The following is a 21,483-nucleotide window of genomic DNA, read 5'->3' as shown; positions in this document are numbered from 1 at the left end:
CCGAGAGATCAAAGCTTAACAATGTGTGAGCTCTTATCTAATGAAGGATCTACTTGGCATAGGGAAGTGCAGTGGTATTTCCCAGACTGATTGCAGGGATGGTGGCACTATCTAGTGAAGAGAGATGGAGGCTCTGCATTCTCTGGTGTTTAAAAGAATGAGAGGTGATTTCACAGAAACTTAGAAAATTCTTCAAGGGATAGACAGAGTAGGAGCAAAAAGGATGTTTCCCCTGGCTATGGGGTCTGCAACCAAGGGACACCATTTGAGATTAAGACATTTAAGACTGAGATGAGGAGCCACCTCTTCACTCATAGGTTGGTGTATCTTTGTCAGTCTATATCCTCAAGAGCTGTGGAAACTCAGGCACTAAAAAAACTTCATGACAGGGATTGGTGGATTTGTAGTTACTGATTCTCAGATTTCTCCAGTTTCCTCATTTTCCCTCCCCCCACCTTGTCTCAGTCAAATCCCTCGAACTCAGCACCGCCTTCCTAACCTGCAATCTTCTTCCTGACCTCTCCGCCCCCACTCCCACTCCGGCCTATCACCCTCACCTTGACCTCCTTCCACCTATCGCATTTCCAACGCCCCTCCCCCAAGTCCCTCCTCCCTACCTTTTATCTTAGCCTGCTGGGCACACTTTCCTCATTCCTGAAGAAGGGCTTATGCCCGAAACGTCGATTCTCCTGTTCCTTGGATGCTGCCTGACCTGCTGCGCTTTTCCAGCAACACATTTTCAGCTCTGATCTCCAGCATCTGCAGTCCTCACTTTCTCCTCTAAGAATTAGATGCACAATGGACACTTAACAGAGAAGAGAATCTGCACTGGATGTTGTTATAGAGAATATGGACATGTTATAGACAGGATCCTGAATCTCTTCTTGCACTGTGCTGTTATTTTTGTGAAGCCTGTGGCACAGTTGCATATGAGCTCATATATGAAGCTTGCTTAATCTTTGCATTAGTGAAAATTAAAATGAAAATAAGTTATGCAGATTTTTCACATATTGCTTTTGATATTAGAGAGTGCTTTATGATTTCAAACAAAAAGATAAATCAACATTATTACTGTTGCACTGTTAAGAAATTGGTGAGGGAATTGGAATACGCTATCAGAAGGCTAGAAAAGTACTTTCTCTTGTCTCTCTAGTGTATCTGACATTTGCCGTGATACTGCGGGGCCGTTGCAGTACTGATTGTCTGCCACTAGAGGGTGAAGACTGGTTCATTGCCAATCCAAACTTGACTGTAACCTGGGGCTGTGCAGCAGAAAAGGGGCTTGTGGAAGCTTGAACATTAATGGTAGCACAGCCAGAAATAGGTTATTTGACCCAACTGGATTCTAATGTTCATAGTCCACAGTAGCCTCCTCTTCTCACTCTGCCTGCATATCTTTCCATTCCTTTCACCCTCGTGTTTATCTGGCTTCCCGTCAAAATCTTTTGACAATGGGAACTATCTAGGTTACCTTTGTTTTTCTGCGAAAATATGTAATCGAGTTGACTACCTTCCAGTAACTTGCCCAAATGAACAGATCTAACCCTTTATATAACATCTCCTTGATTGCTGTTTTCTGCAAGTTAATGGATTGTGTGAGTTGCTTACAGAAGCAGCCAGCCAGCGAGAAAAACCTTTCAGTCTAATCAGGCAAATACTTCAACCACTCCCATGTAAGTGCTAACACTGATGCTTGCTTGGAATTTTGTAATTTACGTTTGGGACTTGATTCCAACTCTGGGTGGATTTTGCAGGATAACACTCCAGTGAAGTACCTTGGCTATAATTAAACTGCTGAATGCAGCCTGTGGAAATTGTAGGAGGATCAAAGACCTCCATTCACTGTTTGATTGTGAAAGTAGTAAATACTTGCATTTGAAAAATGCTTAATAAATGCAAGTTCTTTCTGCAGAGAGTGTATATCTGTGTTTTTGAATGTTTGGGGATGCCTCACCTTTTATACTGCACTCTTGAGCTGGGAATATTTGTGGAATATTCTCCTCTAGCTCGTTGTTTAATTGTCAACTACTGTTCACAACCAGAAATCCATGTAGACACTGGGAGAGTGCGTACAGGAGGCTGGAATCAAACCTTGGTCTGTGGCACTGTGAGGCATCAGTCCTAGCCACTGAGCCACCATGCTGCCCTTCATATGCGAATTTTAAAAAAAAATTAATTCACAGGATGAGGGCATCATTGGCTAGACCATCATTTATTAGCCATCCCTAGTTGTCTCGAGGGCAGTTAAGATTCATCCGCATTACTGTGGGTCTTGAGTCACATATAGACCAGACCAGGTAAGGATTGCTGTTTCCTTCTCTGAAAGGCATTAGTGAACCTGGTGGGCTTTCCCCAGCAATTGACAATGGTTTCATGGTCATCATCAGACATGAATTCCAGAATTTTATCGAATTCAAATTCCACCATCTGTCATGGTGGGATTTGAACCTAGGTCCCCAGAACATTGGAAGGACAAATGTGACCATAACTTATCACTAATGGGTGATCCTTTTGTGATAAGTTGGGTACATGAAGTAGGAAAGTCAGACTGAGGAAATAGAAAGTATCCTCCTGAGTTGAGCTAGTATTTAATTTAGGATCTAGCCACGACAGGGTCTAATTTGGCAATATGTGATCCATTTTCCACAATTGAGCAAACTTACCTTGGCAGAATGGGGCTGATGTGTACAAAACGCAAGTTTGCACTGCATAATATATTGCTTTCTCATCTTTGTTCCCCTAGGAGCTTTTGGAAGAAGGCATGACTGAGCGCTTCAAGCGAGCTCTGTCAGAAATGAACATGGATTCTGCAGAGGAGCTGCAGTCGTACGTTAACAAGCTCAGCCTGGCCATCGAGCAGACCAAGCAAAAAATCCTGCAGGCGGAGGTGAATGTGGAGGTGGACGTTGTTGACACGAAGCCAGATGTGAGTAATGATGATCTTCTGGTCACATGCCCTTGTATTCTTCCTCTGACTATAATTGCGCATACTTTCATGGAAATCAGCAAATAGTTTGGAACACAGTAGCCATCCTTTACGTGTTAAGGCTGTGTTGACAACGTGTTTGATTGCAGGCTTGGTCCTGTGCTTAGTCAACACCGATACATTCAGCCTGACACTTATTAGATCATTATTGGCTGTTGGAACTAGAATTGATTTATTTATTTCTTGATTTATGTTCCCGAGTGATAAAAATGACTTACACTTCTCTAACTTTTCATGATTTCCCAAAGCGCCTTACAGCCAGTAAAGTACTTTTATAATATAGTTTTTCTCATAAAGTAGGAAATGCAGCAGGCAGATTGCACACAGCACAGCTTCACACTGACGTTTCAGGTTGATGGTCTCTTGTCAGAACTCAGTGATTAATTCTTCTGTTTCTGCTGGTGTTGGTTGAGCGATGAATGTTGGTGGGACAGCCAGGAGAACACCTCAGCTCTTCTGTGAAATAGTGCCAAAAAATCTTTCACATTTTTGGAATCAAAGAGTGTGGTGCTGAAAAAGCACAGCATGCCAGGCAACATCGGAGGAGCTGGAGACTGTCCTGCTCCTCGGAAGATGCCTGACCTGCTGTGTTTTTCCAGCACCAAACTCTTCGACGCTGATCTCCAGTATCCGCAGTCAGTCCTCACTTTCTCCTGTATCTTCTTTGGAAGGCAAGCAGGTTTTTAGTTTAAAGTCTCTTCTAAAAGCGGCAACTCTATCCGTTCTTGGAATGGGATTAGCAGGACTTCATATCTCGCATTGTACATTAACCCAATAAGGCGTGGATGAGCTTATTAATGTTTTAATGTTATAACTTTTATACTGACATTGCCTTCTACTTAAATAATGGCTTCAGGGTAAACCTAAACTACTGGCAAGGCAGAAAATTCAATAGATTTTGTGGGAGCATCTGTCACGTGATCTGATAATCTCACTGGAGTATAAAACCACCTGACATCGGATCCTGTGCGTTTCCCTTTGAGTTAAATTGAACCCCTTCGTATCTTTAAAATGCTGAGGTGCATTGAGTTGGCACAATATGTCGAGTTATGCTGGCTTATTACTGTCAAACCCTGCTGAGAACAGAAAGAGTTTGGCGGCAAATCGTTTTGGTTGAATTAAGATTTCCATGAAATTGCAAATGGAAGTAGACTGAAGGTGTGCAAAGGAATGTAAATCTTCCCATTTCTGAGATACTAGTTTGGCCCCATCAAGTTAGAATTGAAGTGGAATCAGGTTACAGGACTTTGCTGCCAGTGGTGTAACCAGAAAGATCAGAGCAGACTGCCTGAGCTGTTGGTCAATAATGTGTGACATGGATGTGAAAGATGCCATGACGCTATGTCAGTATAACCTGTGCTTTCTGTGAAGAATTGAAAGAAACCCGAAAAACAGAGATTGAAGAACAGAAAGTCTTGGCCAAGCACAAGGATTGTCCTGTCAAACCTTGTGGACTGGTGCTATTGAACTGTGCTTCCCAATTTATTTTCCATCCACCCATAAAATCATAGTTTTTTTTACGTTGTCCCAGTCTGACTGTATATTTTCGCAGCAGTTTTAAAAGAGCTTTATCTCAGAGAGCCATATGTTGATGGTTGATAATCATTTACCTGTGATTCGAATTTACCTACTTGTAATAAGTAACAGTGTGGGAACCTGTTTTGTGGTAACTTGATTCCATCAGACAGGTAAATTGGGACTTTGTGTTGCTTGATGAAATCCACAACCTCTTGATCTAGTATCAACTGTATTTTGAGCGAGAGGTGTCCAAATTTGTAGCACCCTTTGTGTGACGAATTAGTCCCAGATTTCAGTGCTGAATAGCCTAGCTCTAATGTTAAGCTGCTTCTCCAGTATTCTTTCACCAGATGAAATAATTCCTCTTTATTTATCACAGAGAATCCTTTTATTATTTTAAACACTGTAATTAAATCGCCCCACAATCTCCAGCCTACCCGAGTATCTGCAATTAATTTTAGAAGCAGAAGAAAGAATATTGGATGAGTGTAAAGAAAACATTTTAAAATATTTATCCTTTTAATTAAATGGAAGCTGCAGCAGCTTTATTTCTAACGCCAATATGTGTTCAGTAGAATTCTTGGTGACCCAGAGTATTCAGTGACCGGAACTGTAAGTATACGAGGGAGACTGTGTTCCTGTGAAGAATCTGGAGGTAACGCATGCGAGCTGATGCTGGATGAATTCTAAAAATAGCAAGGATCAGAAAAGAAAACTGATGCACAGTACATGGAAGTCGATGCCTTTGACATTCATAACAAAGAGGCAATGCTAATGCCAGTATTACAGAGTGTTTACAGCACAGAAACAGATAATATCCACCCAATAGTTTCACGCTCCGAGTGAGTGTCCTTTCGACCTTCTTCATCTAACCCTGTCAACATACCCTTCTGTCACTTTCTCCTTTATCTACCTTTCAGCTGTGCCATTGCTTCAACTAGTGAGATAGTGAGTTTCAGACTCTAACCACTCTCTGGACGAAGCAATTTCCACTTAACTCACTGTTAGATTTACATGCGATTGTTTAAATTCATGGCCTCAAGTCCTGATTTTGCTGGGAGGTTGAGGAATCACCTCCTTGTTTATCCTATCACAAACTTGAAGACCTCTTCAGGCCACCCCTGCGTTTTCTCTAAAGGAAAGGGATATTAATCATTTCTAATGGTTGTAACTTTACAAATGCACTATTATTTCTGGTGAATCTTTTTTGCACCTTGTGTAGTGCCTTTATGTCCTTGTTATAATACGGAGACCAGAACTGTACAGAGTACTCCAAGCATGGCATAACTAAGAGAATCGGCAATGTGCTATGATTAAAAAAAGACAAAAGTTTGTCCCCAAACCTTTTGCAGCAAACCATTTTGATTTCCTGTGCTATGTCTTCTTTACCAGCTCTGGTATAAATCTACCCCTAAAGAACCAACATCATTAATCACAGACCTGTTATGGTACAGAAAGAGCCATTCAGCCCATAGTGTCTGCATTAGCTCTCCAAATAAGCATCATGCTTGGCGTGCAGGTTCATAGCTCCTTGAAAATAGAGTCGAAGGTAGATAGGATAGTGAAGAAGACATATGGTATACATTCCTTTATTGGTCAGAGTATTGAGTACAGGAGTTGGGAGGTCATGTTGCGGCTGTACAGGACATTGGTTAGGCCGCTTTTGAAATATTGCGTGCAATTCTGGTCTCCTTCCTGTCAGAAGGATGTTGTGAAACTTGAAAGGGTTTAGAAAAGATTTACAAGGATTTTGCCAGGGTTGGAGGATTTGAGCTACAGGGAGAGGTTGACTAGGCTGGGGCCTATTTTCCCTGGAGGGTCGGAGGCTGAGGGGTCACCTTATAGAAGTTTATTAAATCATGAGGGGCATGGATAGGATAAAGAACAAAGTCTTTTCCCTGCAGTGGGGGAGTCCAGAACTAGAGGGCATAGAGTTAGGGTGAAAGGGGAATGGTATAAAAAAGACCTAAGGGGCAACCTTTTCACACAGAGTGTGGTACGTATATGGAATGAGCTGCCAGAGGATGTGGTGAAGGCCGGTACAATTGCAACATTTAAAAGGCGTTTGGATGGGTATATGAATAGGAAGGGTTTGGAGGGATATGAGCCAGGTGCTGGCAGGTGGGACTAGATTGGGTTGGGATATCTGGTCGGCACGGACGGGTTGGACTGAAGGGTCTGTTTCCATGCTGTACATCTCTATGATTCTATGACATAGTGTCATTCTCCTGCTTTTTCCCTATATCCAGTAATCATCCAGTGCCCTCTTGAATGCTTCAAACGAACTTGCCTCCAATACACTTCCAGGCAGTCTGTTCCAGACCCGACACACTCAATGAATGAAAAAGTTTTTCTCTCACATCAAATTTGTCTTTTGCCAATCATTTTAAATCTGTCTGCTCATGTCCTTTATCCTTTTGTGAATGGAAACTGTGTCTTCCTCTTCTGTCTCTCCAGCCGCCTTGGTGTATTGAAAACATCTACCAGAGCTCTGTTTTGCTATCTTCTCTCCAAGAAGAAAAGTCTTTACCTTTTCAATCTATCCTCAAAACTGAACTTTCTCATTCCTCGAGCCATTCTTGTAAATTTCTTCTTCTATCTGTCCGATGTGTTCACATCTTTCCGATAGTGTGGCGCCCAGAACTGCACACAATACTCCAGCTGAACAATAGCAAATTAAGGATTTTTGTTTTGGTTTTGCCAGAGAGAGATTAAGACAATGTTGCTATTTACCTTGGTTGACAAGCCTAGAACAAGGGGGGATTGTTTCAGGATAGGGGACATTTCCATTTCGGACTAAGGAGAGATTTCTTCATTCAAAGGCTTGTGAAACTTTGGAATTCCATACTTCAGACAATGGTGGATGTTCCATCATTGTATTTGTTTAAGGCTGTGATAGGCAGATCTTTGAAATGTCAGGGAATTGAAGTCCACAATCATCTATGGTCTATTAGATGTTAAAACTGGCTGAGCAAGCTGTAGGTCTATTCCTGCTTTTACTTACTTTCTTAAGAAGAAAAGGGAAAGGCAAGGGGACCATATTTATCATAAAATGTCCCCCTTATTGTGACTACTGCCAAAATCTTGGCTTCTGAATCTGTGAATTTTCCACTCCTCATTCGTTGAATTTTTGGTCTTTCTCCTTTCCAATTGGTTATTTTCAACCTCTGTTGCTGGCCAATTTCAATTCCTCAGAGAAAGTGAGGACTGCAGGTGCTGGAGATCAGAATCGAAAAGTGTGGCGCTGGAAAAGCGCAGCAAGTCAGGCAGCAAGGAGCAGGAGAATTGCGTTTCGGGCATAAGCCCTTCCTGATGTAGGGCTAATGCCCGAAACGTCAATTCTCCTGCTCCTTGGATGCTGCCTGACCTCTGTGCTTTTCCAGTGCCACGCAATTTCAATTCCTCCTTAGTCAGATTCTGTAAAAGTAAATCACTACACCTCGAAATTCCTTATTGGCTGGAAAGCATGTTGAGACGCCTGGTGGCTGTGAAAGAATACAAGATTTTCTTTCATGCTTTCTGCCCACGTTCAGGTTAAAGTAATCAAAATGCAGCCCAATGGTCCTTTCCAGTCCCATGCCTGCTTCTAGTATTGGAAAGTAACAAAATAACTATGACAAAGTTGATCATAAATATGGTTGTACCAATATCCCTGTTCCCTAACTTGAGTTTGAATTAAGTTAAAAATCAGACATCATCAGGTTATAGTCCAACAAGTTCATTTGGAAGTATAAGCTTTTGGAGCGCCGCTACTTCATCGTGTATATTATAAGTTCTGTATCCTATGATCCTGCCCCACTAGCTACCTGATGAAGGAGCAGAGCTCCAAAAACTTGTATTTCCAAGTGAAACTATTGGACTATAACCTGGTGTTGTGTGATTTTTAACTTTGTCCACCCCTGGCTAACACCAGCACCTCCACATCTTGAGTTTGAATGCCACATTTGAGATGCAACCTTTGTACACTCTCAACAATGAATATTTTATCTAGAGGTTCAGTTTGTGGTTCCTGTCGTAAACTTAGAGCCCACACGTCTTCATCATCTCTGATAGAACGTGATCCCAGTCTCGCGGGCAGCTCCATGGCTTGGGCTCCTCTAGATGTACAAAGGAAAAGAGGAAGACTCTGAATGGAGAAAACATAAAGGGAGAAAGAGTGAGAGAGATGCCCATGAAGCCAGTCAAAGAAGAGGCAAAGTGAGAAGCAAACATATTTGAAATTGGGGAGAGAGAACCAATTTGGGACTGACATGCTATTCATAAGGAGTGGGAAGAACAGAAGAATGTGGTTGAGTAGCTATTGAGAAGAAACCTGGAATATTCTGGGGTGGAATGTAAACCCATTGATACTGCAAGGTACATTAGAGGGAGTGAGTAAAAAGAGACATGCCTAGTTCAGTATAGAGAGCAGGAGAGTCAGGACAATACGTTAGTGTGGGTTCCCCTTCTACATAGGTGCACAGAAGGATGTATTACTAATCTAAAGGTTGAATCCCTATCCCTTGCTGAGTTGGCTGATGTTTGTACATAAAATTAGATTGAGTAAATTCTTACCTTTTGCCGTTTACCTGAAATACCTCCACAGATTCAATATTTCTTTGTTTGTATTTTATTCCCATGAAGTTTGAACTGTACTGTCCTGAGTGTGCTTGTTTGAAGGGCAATTTAATAGGATGGGCATGTTACAGAGCCTTTTTTAAGAGGTGTACTGTAATTGCTTTATTCCCATATTGTAATGATTATTTTATGAACAGGTTTCTGATCTGGATCAAGTGCTGAGTTGTGATCAGTCAATGGACGAGTTGGAAGGAGTGAATGAGCTGGACCAACTTTTCCCTGAATATCAGAATGACTTTGGCAAGCAAACCAACGTAGTTCAGGTATTATCTTTAGTAGAACTGCTGCTCTGTGAGAACACAACCGTTGATTCTACCAAGCTGACTGGAAGTTGCATTCGAGTTTTGAAACTGAAATCTAGGCTACTAACACGATAGGATGACAGCAGAAATTTACTTTGTGATTAAAAAGTCTTTGAGCATTACCTTGGATTTTTGGGAAGTTACAATTATTGGGTGGCACAGTGGCTCAGTTGTTAGCATTGCTGCCTCTCAGTGCCAGGGAGCTGGGTTTGATTCCAGCCTTAGGTGACCGTCCGTGTGGAGTTTGCACGTTGCCTGTGTGGGTTTCCTCTGCGTGCTCCGGTTTCTTCCCACATCCAAAGATGTGCAGGTTAGGTGGATTGGCCATGCTAAATTATCCATAGTGTTCAGGGATGTGCAAGCTAGGTGGATTAGCCTTGGGAAATACAGGCTTACAGGGATAGACCTGGGTGGGATGATCTTCAGAGGGTTGGTGTGGACTTGATGGGCCAAATTGCCTCCTCTGCACTGTAAGGATTCTCTGATTCTGCATATAGAACAATGGATGGCTGGGTGTAGGTCACAAACTGTAAATCTCATTGAGAGTTTTAGAATATGTGTTTTCATATAGTTATTGAAGATAAGATTACAAACTTGACGTAACTGTACCATATGTTTGTTCTGGAGCTTAGTTCCCATATTCGGCAGTTAGATGTTTCACATAGCTAACTATTTTTAATGTCCAGGACAGTGGACTGAGAGTTTGAAGTTTGTTTGGGAGCAGTGTTTTGTTTTAAAACTAATCAACGAAGCAAAGGTCATGATGTCTTTTATGTGGCAGAGTTTTATGCGCTGCTACTTGGCAAGATGGAAGGGAATACATCCTGTTGATCCGAGCTGCCCCACAGCCAATTAACACTTCTTTTGGTAAGAGGGAAACTTTCGGTCCAGTTTTGGGGTAGAGGTGGGCTACAGTGATTGGGGATGGGGTGGGGATGGGGGACTGGTTAATGGGAGGTGGTATACAACTTTATTGGGAGGTGACAAAGGAGCCGCTGATGGATGTCAGCAATTCTACGCAGGTCCCTCCCACCTCTTGTTTGACACCAGTCTGCACTGCTAATGCTACTGAGCTACCCACTTGGTTATAGACCTTTCCTGACAAGGGTAAAATAACAAGCAGGCATGGGGTGAGGCACTTATGTGGCCATTAATTAAGGAACTACACGAGCCACAGGGCAGACAGGCTCCTGGACACTTCCATTGTTCCACTGCAAAAAAGGGGAATAGGGTGAGGGGGAGATTGGGAAGGCAGCAGCCATTTAATGAGAGCCCCTCCCTGACTTCATACTTGCCAGCAAGGGAGCATAAAATTGCAGCTGATACTTCCTTGAGGGTGTGGTTAATCTACAGAATTTGGACTTTTAATTCCAAAATCTCTCTGCTACTGAGGTTCTTCCATGTGTCATATGGAGGGTCCCTTGCAGGGAAATTGATGGAGATTGATTGCAAAGAGTCAATAGTCTCTACTATACTGCATCATGTAACTACTAAGATGGTCAAAGACTTTTTATCATCTAGCAATAAGGTCAATAATCGGGCATTCCCTGTGTGGAGGTCGCTTAACTAACTGTATCCTATGATCATTGGGAGGCTAATCACTGTGTCTTTTGAAAGAATTCTACATTAATAGTTATTTTCTTCCTCTTTGAAAAGAACCCAAATTATCTTATGGTCAGGAAAGCAAACAGGAAATGTTTGACTTTGACTTCTTGTAAACATCAAAAGAAACTGATTGCAATTTGTCATAACGCATGACATCTGAAAAACGATAGACTTGTCTGAAAATGTTTACACATATCCCACAAAGTTCAAGCATGTGCATTCAGTCTTGAGTATTCCTTTTGCAGCGAATGGCTTGCTTTGTTTTATTGAAGTTTACAATCCGATTTCTATTCCTCAATTTACACTCAAACAGCTTGAGAATGAGAAATCTGACATAGTCAAAAATATTTTGCAGAACAGCCCATAACAGCCTCAAGTTAGTGTGTTGCTGCATTGAGCTCCAAATTTCATAACTATGTAACAAGTAAATCAGTTAGTCAATTGAAAGGATGATAATATCAGAATGCGACTATAATCAGTATTCTTTTTTCCTTTTCTTAACAAATCCTGTTTGATTCAGCCAGTTGGACAGATGTTCAATCTAGCTGAATACCATCAGCTGCACCTGGGCAGTGAGCGAATCCGAGTTCCTGAGATTATCTTTCAACCATCTTTGATTGGTGAAGAGCAGGCTGGTATAGCAGAAACCCTGCAATATGTCCTGGACAGGTATGGCCTTAGGAGTCTTTCAGCAGTTTGCTTACATTTGGTAACTAATCTGTTAAATCCCTTCCCTTCTCCACTGTCAATCCTACATGTTACCTGTATACTCATGGTAAACACCAGAAACTGCACTCCCCCTTCTTCTGCAGTGCGTCGGTCACATTCTTTCCCATAACTTTGTGTTGAGTAGTGCGTTATGATAAGACCAGCAGCACAGCTCTTGATTACATTGATGAACCTTCCCATGAACTAATGGGATGTGGGTTCACAACATTCCTTACCCACATTGTCCAGTTCAGGGGAAACAATTGCCCTCACTCTGTTGAAATCCAAACTAACTCTGCAATACTTTGTTTTAACCCGTTCTATTTTTGATCCTTAGAATTCATAACCATCAACTATTGTTCCCTCCCTCCTATAGTGTCAAAATCTTTTATTTAAAAGTCCAATACAGGTCCTCCAGAACAGAGACATACATAATTTTAAAATGCCTTCACTTAGAAAGATAATAATGCCATTGAAGTCGAGAACAAGGGGTCCCGAATGCATCTGTTACCTGGCAACTATACACAATGTTACTAGCACGCTGATGCCTGGGACCTGTGGTGGACCTTCCCCTGAATGAAGACACAAGGGGCAGACAGCCAACAGCTATGCTCAGGAGCCATGGCTGCTACAGACAGAGTTCCATGTTGCGGAGTGACACAGGCTGCAGATAACTTACACAGGATTGGGAGTGTAAGGTGGGGGGGGGGAGGGGAAGATGTGTCCTCGGGTGGGGATCCCGAGGAGATGGGGCTAAGGGGTTGCTCTTCCCAATATCCAGTCCTTTGCTCGGGCACTGATGCCTTTGGTGCAGGGACATCCGCTTCCTGGAGATGGCGCGATGCGACACGAATTTAGCTGCCGTGCCCAGCACATGACGATGAACCCAGCTGCTGCTCAGTTACTCCCATTGGCAGCAGGCCCTTAAATGGTCATGAATTGGCCATTTAGGGGCCTCACTTGGCAGTGAGGCTGGAGGGTATGCTTTGTGGGCCACCCTGCCCGGGACGTAATTCTGGTGGAGAGAGGAAGGCAGCCAGGGTTCAGGTCCCAATCTGTCCCCAAATAATTGTAATTCCCACCTCCAATTTTGCCATCAATGAGAGCAGGATACTTTCCCTCTTGTATCCCCCCTGTATATTTAGACAATCATGGCTAGTATGTAATCCAAATACTTGTCAAAACAGTGGGCCATTTCTGCTCTAGATTGAACAGAGCCCAGCAAGTTGACTTTCCTTGCGCAGGAACTGCAGTGGACACTTCCATAAGGTGTTGATGGCCCTGGAATAGGGTAAAACTGCAGTGTAAGCAGAAGCTTGAAACAATCATTAATGGACTGCAAACCCATACTGGATTCCATCTCAGTCTCTGAAGCTGATTCATATCCAGCTGCAGTCATCAGGCTGAAGAAGAGTTGAGAAAGATGTAGAAAACCAGTTAACTTTCTCTTATTAACTCTCTAAAGAACAAGTTTGTTTTGATTCTGTAGATATCCCAAGGATCAACAGGATGAGCTTGTACAAAATGTGTTTCTTACTGGTGGTAACATCCTATACCCTGGGATGAAGACCCGGATGGAGAGGGAGCTACTTACCATGAGACCATTTCAATCCACTTTCCAGGTGCTCTGAATTCAAAGTGATGTTTGTGTGGGCTGTGGGGAGGAACAGTAATGACAAACGTGAAAAAGGAGATGATTTTTATTTACATAGTGTTCATTTCTGAATGTGAAAGGGCAGAGGTTGCATAATTTTCAATGCTAGTCTCACTTAGATTAAAACACAGCTTTGCACATTTCAAAACAAAATACTAGGACGACCTTTATGTCATTTATGAGTAGTGCCGAAAGCTTGGGATACAGAGCAGATCTCTGACTCTGTAATCATTTCCATTTTCATTGTATCACCTTCTGCTTTCTACTGCTGTGGCAGTTTCATTTGAGATAACCAATTTGACATTAATTCGTTGACCATTCAGTTTCAAAAGATTTACATACAGAGAGAGGCACAGGTTTGTGAGGAAGAATTTCCTTTATGCAATAAGCCACAATAACAAGGAACTCTCTGCTTATGAGGATGCTGGAAGTGGAGATGATTGGATCAGCAATTAAGGTACATAAACATGCAGGGTTACAGGTAAAGAGCAGGGGGAATTGCACAGAGTGGATTCCGCTGCAGAGAAATGGCACAATCTCAATGGGAAAAATGGTCCCGTGTAATGGTCTTGGAAACTTTTTAACCTCACCCAGCAGAAATTGAAGAAGGAAACAACACTGACCTCACTCGTGGAACTTCAGTACGTAGATGACAATGTCATCTCTGCCTCAATGCCTTTGTGGTAGCATCCCAGAGAGTTGGTCTCAACCTCAAGAAGACTTTACCAACCCGTCCCAGGTCAAGTTCCGGTCCATTAAGATCAATAGAGAGTCTTCTCATACATGGAATATTTTCTTGGCCTGGGAGCTGTCTCTCCTCTAAGGCTGACGTCTGTGCAGAAATTCAGCAGCATATGCAATCTGCGAGTGATGTCTTTGGACTCCAAGGATGAGAGTCTTCGTAAACTGTGACATCTGTTCTGATACCAAGATCCTTGTGTTTAAGGCAGTCATTCTTCTATATGGTTTCAAAATCCGGAGCACTTATAGACACCACCTGAAGACTGTTGAGAAATACTATCGATGATGTTTGAGACAGATTCTCTGCATCAGCTAAAGGGCAGGCTTACTTACATTAACGTCCTTGAAGCAGCTAATAGCATGAGCTTCAAAACCATGACCATCCAAAACCAACTCCGTTGTACTGGCCATGTGCTTAGGATGAGCTGAAAATGTGTTGCTGGAAAAGCGCAGCAGGTCAGGCAGCATCCAGGGAACAGGAGAATCGACGTTTCGGGCATAAGCCCTTCTTCAGGAAGGGGTTATGCCCGAAACGTCGATTCTCCTGTTCCCTGGATGCTGCCTGACCTGCTGCGCTTTTCCAGCAACACATTTTCAGCTCTGATCTCCAGCATCTGCAGACCTCACTTTCTCCATGTGCCTCGGATGCCTGAGTTCTGACTGCCAAAGCAAATCATCTTCACCCAGCTCAAGGAAGGCACTCTAAGGACAGGAGGACAAAGGAGTATTTCAAAGACTCCTTGAAGGCTTCCCTCAAGAAATGCAACATAGATGTCAACACGTGGGAGATCCACACTCAAAAGGAAGTGACTTGAAGGAAACTTTTGTCTGAAGGGACACAATTCGTCACAAACACCGGTTGACAAAAGGAAGTATGGAAAAGGAACTGGAGAAGGGAATGCCAATGATCTCCTGGCTGAGAAGCCCCTCCACATCCTGGGATCACCTGACAAATGTGAAGCAGGAGACATGGCCCTGGGATTGGGCATTCCAGCCATATGAGGGTCCATGGAGTCCATGGCCAGTAGCAAACCAGTGATTGCTAATGATGAATTTATCTAAGTTATTCGTAGATGTTTGGAATTTTAACAGAAGTGGAAGCCATCCTACATGAACATGTTTTAACCCTATATTAGACCTAATACTGTACTGCTGTTTGTCCCTACATTCTTTCAAGGACATTTTCCTTTGAATTCTTATGATTCTCTCTTAAATGTTGCAATTGATGGGCTACAGAGACCACTTGCAGTAAATTATTTTATCCAGACTTGTGGATAAGAAAAGACAAACTTGCTTTAATATTGCATCTCATCATGTCTTAAAGATGTCCTAAATACTTTGCAGGTCAATTGATTATTTTTTGAGGTGCAGGCACTGTTATAGAGGCAAAGTTGGCAACCAATTTGTCTACAGAAAGGTGCTACAAGAAGCAGATGGGATGAATGACCAGTTAAACTGATATGGATGGTACTGATTAAGGGAGGAATATTGGCCGAAATGCTGGGAAAACTTTCTGTTTCTATTTGAAGAAGTAAATTAGACTGCATATTTGAAGAGAAATTATTGGATCACAATTCTATGAGTAACGTTTCACTCTGAATAGCACTCTATAGTGTGAAATTCATTGTCATCAAACACCTCCTGTTTCTCAGGTTAAACAACCGTGAATCATGACAGTTTGCGCAGCAGATTTTGCTAAATACCTGCTAGTTCTAAGGGTACTTTTTTAAAAAAAGGAAATAGCTTTCCTGTGTAAATTGTTCCAGCTATTGATATGAACCTTGAAGCTGTTTCTAAATATTGCTCATTTTTCACAGCTGCCTCAATACAAACTGTCCTCCTTGCAGTGATATTAGATAATCCACGCAGTAAAACTCTCCTCAGCTTTAATATTTTCTGTAGCTTGACAAATGTATCTTTGTTTATAGCAAGGTTTTGCTGCTGCTGCTGTGTTTTGATTAAAGTTTAGCAGGGTGAGCTGTGGGCTTAGACCATTAAACAGAGGCCATTCATTGATACCATGGTTGATCTGATTTGGAGATGCCGGTGTTGGACTGGGGTGTACAAAGTTAAAAATCACACAATTAAAAATCACACAACACCAGGTTATAGTCCAACAGGTTTAATTGGAAGGACATTAGCTTTCGGATCGACGCTCCTTCATCAGGTGATGAAGGAGCGTCGCTCCGAAAGCTAGTGTGCTTCCAATTAAACCTGTTGGACTACAACCTGATGTTGTGTGATTTTTATGGTTGATCCGATCATTTTTAACTCCACATTCCTGCCTTTTCCCCATAATCCTTGATCCCCTCACTGATTAAAAATCTGTCTATCTCAACATTGAAAACACTTAATACCCCAGCCTTGAAGGTCTCTGTAGGAGACATGAAGCTGTTATGGGGATAAACAAATGCAGTTGGGACTAGACCGTCACATGGTTCTATTTCTGTCCTTGGTCACTAATTGTCACCTACAGTACTTTGTCAATTCTTTCATTGAAATCGAAGGTACTTAGATTTCCACAAAGGATGTCGGTTCTCTTTTGTGTCAATTCCCACATGTTTGCACCAGCATAAAGAGTAGTCTTTGGGAGCTACATTAATGTCTGTATAACTGACTACAAGAAAATATCTAGGAGCAATTCACGTTAGTAGGTATGTCTTCCATGTTATTGGAAACCCATTTGCTTCCATTCATTGCTTTTCTACCATGAAATAGCAAGTTTCTTTACTAGAAATGCAGGTCTAGAACTCCATCTTTGTCCCCGAGGAATAATACATTAACTTCTGAAGCATGGTGTAACGTTGCTGATTCACAGTTTCCGATTACTGAGAAGAGGGCAGTACAACGAGATCTAGGTGTTCTTGTCCATCAGTCAATGAAAGCAAGCATGCAGGTACAGTAGGCAGTGAAAAAAGCTCATGGTATACTGGCCTTCATAACAAAAGGAATTGAGTATAGGAGCAAAGAGGTCCTTCTGCAGCTGTACAGGGCCCTGGTGAGCCAACACCTGGAATATTGTGTGCAGTTTTGGTCTCCAAATATGAGTAAAGACATTCTGGCTATTGAGGGAGTGCAGTGTAGGTTCATGAGGTCAATTCCTGGAATGGCGGGACTATCATATGTTGAAAGATTGGAGCGACTGGGCTTGTATACGCTTGAGTTTAAAAGGTTAAGAGGGGATCTGATTGAGATGTGTAAGATTATTAAAGGATTGGACATTCTGCAGGCAGGAAGCATGTTTCCGCTGATGGGTGAGTCCAGAACCAGAGGACACAGTTTAAAAATAAGGGGTAGGCAATTTAGAACAGAATTGAGGAGAAACTTCTTCATCCAGAGAGTGGTGGATATATTGAATACTCTGCTCCAGAAGGCATCAAGAAAGAGATGAATAGAGCTCTTAAAGATAGTGGAATCAAGGGTTATGGGGATAAGGCAGGAACAGGATACTGATTGTGGATAAAAGTGAGGACTGCAGGTGCTGGAAACCAAAGTCTAGATCAGAGTGGTGCTGGAAAAGCACATCAGGTCAGGCAGCATCTGAGGAGCAGGAAAATCGATGTATCAGGCAAAAGCCCTTCATCAGGAATCCTGATGAAGGGCTTTTGCCCAAAACGACGAATTTCCTGCTCCTTCGATGCTGCCTGACCTGCTGTGCTTTTCCAGCACCATTCTGATCAAAATTACTGATTGTGGATGATCAGCCATGATCATATTGAATGGTGGTGCAGGCTCGAAGGGCTGAATGGCCTACTCCTGCACCTATTGTCTATTGTAAAATAATGAGGTAAATAGGCAAAGTCTTTTCCCTGGGGTGGGGGAAGTCCAGAACTAGAGGGCATTGGTTTAGGGTGAGAGGGGAAAGATTTAGAAGGGACTTAAGGGGCAACTTTTTAGTGGTGCATGTATGGAATGAGCTGTCAGAGGAAGTGGTGGAGGCTGATACAGATACAACATTTAAAAAGCAGCTGGATGGATATATGAATAGGAAGGATTTAGAGGGATATGGGCCGGGTATTGGCAAATGGGACTAGATTAGGTTAGGATATCTGGTAAGCATGGATGAGTTGGACCGAAGGGTATGTTTTGAGCTGTACATCTCTATGACTCTACTTATTAAGTTATTTATCCCTTTGAGATAATTCTATACTGGGATTACCAAACAAAAATGTTTTATATTAATATGGATTCCTCATGTCTTTCAGGTAACCATGGCTGCCGATCCTGTTCTGGATAGCTGGTTAGGTGCACGGGATTGGGCTGCTGAGTATAAGGGTCAAGCTGAGGGCTGGATAACCTTAGCTGACTATGAAGAGAAGGGAGGAGAGTATTTAAGTGAACATGTTGCTTCCAATGTTTACGTGCCAATGAGCCTTACGAAACCAACTTAAGAGTGCTGATATGTAAAAGGACTCCCGGACACATTTAGCTCTTGACATTTCTTTTGCTGGAAAGAAAAAGAAGGCCTTTTTAATTCAAAGGTTTGAAACTTTCAGTATATTGGAGAGTGTACAAAATAAATACTTTTTGTAACAACTCTATTCTGCTCTCACATTTTATACTCTTCAGAAATATTAGATATCCTATGATTCATGATTCAGTGCTACATCTTAGATTGTCTATGAAGAGACTGAGAAAAACTTTATACTTGCCAGTTTCTAATCACTTTTCATGGAATGGAACAAATCACTATTGCTGTTTGTTGCAACAAGGAACAGATGAAATTCATCCCAATGAATTTGATTGTGTTCACTCAATGGCCATCCCTGGTGCTGAATGTGGAGATACTCTTCCTCTCCAACCTTGGTCTTGTGACGCATAATCCACCAGTCACAAACAGTCACAAATGGCTATGAAAGTTGAGATTTTGTTCAGCATTTGCACAATTTGGTTTGGACATGTTCTGAAGGATCATGCTAGGTGTACTGAAATCACAGGATATTTAAAGATGGAGAAAGTGAAGCTTCATATCCAAACTTCAAACCAAATGCTGTGTTTTAACTTATTTATTAATTTAGATTAATCTCTGATTTTGACTATTATCACTTACTGCCGTGAGCCCTCTATAAGATGCAGAATACAGTAAGTCTATACAGAGCTATCAACATCACAATCATGTTCCTATCTCAGAATTGCTTACCTGGAATGCAGACCAAATATTATATTTGATTTGATTATATTTTTGTTTAATTAAAACATTTAAATGGGATTTTTAAAAAAAAAACTTTATTTTTACTTCCTAAAGCCACTGGCTTTCTTTGGGCTACGTTTTATTTAGCTTGTTGTTAGAATTGTTTCTCGGTTTGCAAGTAACAATGCTTCATTAATAAGTCTAGACAGCCAAACATTTTCAGGGTAACTCAGGTCTGGATCACCAGCTTTTTTTTAACCCCACTGTCTAATGTAGCACAGTGTTTCCATTGCTGCTGCCAGAGAGACTTTAGAAAAGTTAAAGACTGGATGAGTGGAAGATGGGCTTTTTTCAGAAAGACTAGTGAAAGTCAATTTAATAGGCTGAGGGATGGGAAACAGTAGATAAGCAAAGTTTGTGTTTAGCGCATATTTTTTCCCTCCCTTGTATCAAAGGATAAAGATCCAGCCAAGATAAAAAAGAAAGAAGTTGGGTTACTGTAGCACCTTTCACAACCTCAAGTCACCCCAACGTGCAATACAGTCAATAAAGTTGGAAATGTTGTCGCTATTGTAATGTAGGAGACACAGCAGTCAATTTAAGCATAACAAGATTCAGTGAGCACCAATGTGAAAACGATCAGTTAACACTTCTTAGTTAAGTTGATTAACCAGGATCTTGACTAGGACACCAGGGAAAATTCTCCCCTCTGACAAATTAGTGCCATGATATCTTTTATGTCGATCTGAGTGCACAGATGGGGGCTCGGCTTATTGTCTCATCTCTCAGTACTGCACTGGGAATGTCAGACCTGGATTATACATTCAAGTGTAGGTCCTGAACCATACAAACCTATTATTCAAAGATGAAAACGCTTACCAACTGAACCAGCGTATCTATTGCCACATCAAACCCTTCAAAAATGAGGGATGAAAAGCATTTAAAATGATCATGAAAGAAACAGGAACAAAAGAAACATATGGTAGAGTAATTTCCAAACAACCCACTCCCCAAGGGAAAAACCTTGAACAACATGATTTTTATAACGTGTTAGAATTATTGGAAATCTTAAAGGCTTAATACATCTGGGACCCAAGCTCTGTCGTAACAAATGCATCAAAAAAGCTAAAACCTTTGGCTAAAAGTGAAGTAAAAGAATAAGGATGGCCATTGGGAATGGAAATTGTTAATTTTCACAGCTTGTGCCTCTGTTGCTGCCGGCTGAAGTTATTTAAAAGCTCATCTTCAAAGGATTCAGAAAGCCTAGTGTACTACTGAGACTACAGGCAGGATGAATACATCTTAAAATAGTATGGGAAGTTCTCCAATTCTTCACAAACACCATGTTGTGGATGAGATTAAATGGAGTGTACTACAGTGATTTAATGTTAAATTGTCACATTGCTGTTGGATATGTTGGTTCCTCATGGACAAAGTGTATTTGCTACAAAGGAAAGAACACTGCGTTCTTAATATTTTTATATATGTGTGTTTTAGGCATCATTTGTCTGCATTTTTTGTTTGGGTATCAACAGCATGTGTATCTGGGCACAAATAATGCAGGAAATTCTGGGCCAGCGTCTGATTATCTACATTATTTCATCTCTTCTGTTGCCGTCTCCTCCCCATTATGAAAATGTGCTTTTTTTAAGCAACTGTATTCCATGGAATTTTTAAGAACTATGTTTTCAATAAGTTGAATTGTGTTGATGCATTGCTCACCTTGGTTATGTTTCAGATTACTGATTACAGTAAAATTACTACAATGTTCATTCTGGCCATGCAAATACCATTTATTAGTGGCTTGCTATATAGAGCAGGCTGTTTTACTTTTTTCTTTTCAAGTGAGACAGAGCTGATTGCATGTTATTTTTACCAGATTTGTGAAAGGAAATATAAAGTGGTCAACATTCAAACATATGGTGAAATAATTCAATTTTAAAAATCTTGGAACAAGATCAGGGAGGCTGAATAAAACAACCCAAAAATTCAATGACTTTTCATTAAATAATGTCTTGAACATGAGAAAACATTGAGAGTGATTCATGTGGCAAAATTTGATACTGAGTCTCACAAGGAGTCAGATGAAGAGTGAAAGAGGTAGATTTAAGGGGCATATTAAAAGAATGATGTGGAGGAGCCAGTGTTGGGCTGGGGTGGACAGATTTAAAAAGCACACAACACCAGGTTAAAGTCCAGCAGGTTTATTTGGAAGCACTTT

The 21,483-nt window shown here is 41.5% G+C and overlaps 1 protein-coding gene across 1 annotated transcript in view; it reads left to right on the top strand.

Annotated features, from left to right (window-relative positions):
* actr5 (actin related protein 5) overlaps positions 1–21,035 on the top strand; it is a 36,312-nt gene extending 15,277 nt beyond the window's left edge. The window contains exons 5-9 of the mRNA XM_043710734.1: positions 2,744–2,926; positions 9,259–9,384; positions 11,549–11,697; positions 13,226–13,358; positions 18,337–21,035. Of these exons, the coding sequence (XP_043566669.1) occupies positions 2,744–2,926; positions 9,259–9,384; positions 11,549–11,697; positions 13,226–13,358; positions 18,337–18,522 (777 nt within the window). The 3' untranslated portion in view covers positions 18,523–21,035. The remainder of the gene's footprint in view (positions 1–2,743; positions 2,927–9,258; positions 9,385–11,548; positions 11,698–13,225; positions 13,359–18,336) is intronic.
* The last annotated feature ends 448 nt before the right edge of the window (positions 21,036–21,483 follow it).

This window comes from Chiloscyllium plagiosum, chromosome 20 (genome assembly GCF_004010195.1).
Source record: "Chiloscyllium plagiosum isolate BGI_BamShark_2017 chromosome 20, ASM401019v2, whole genome shotgun sequence".
In the NCBI taxonomy this organism is placed as follows: domain Eukaryota; kingdom Metazoa; phylum Chordata; class Chondrichthyes; order Orectolobiformes; family Hemiscylliidae; genus Chiloscyllium; species Chiloscyllium plagiosum.
Note: the sequence above shows the minus strand (reverse complement) of the source record. Positions and strands in the feature narration are given on the sequence as shown.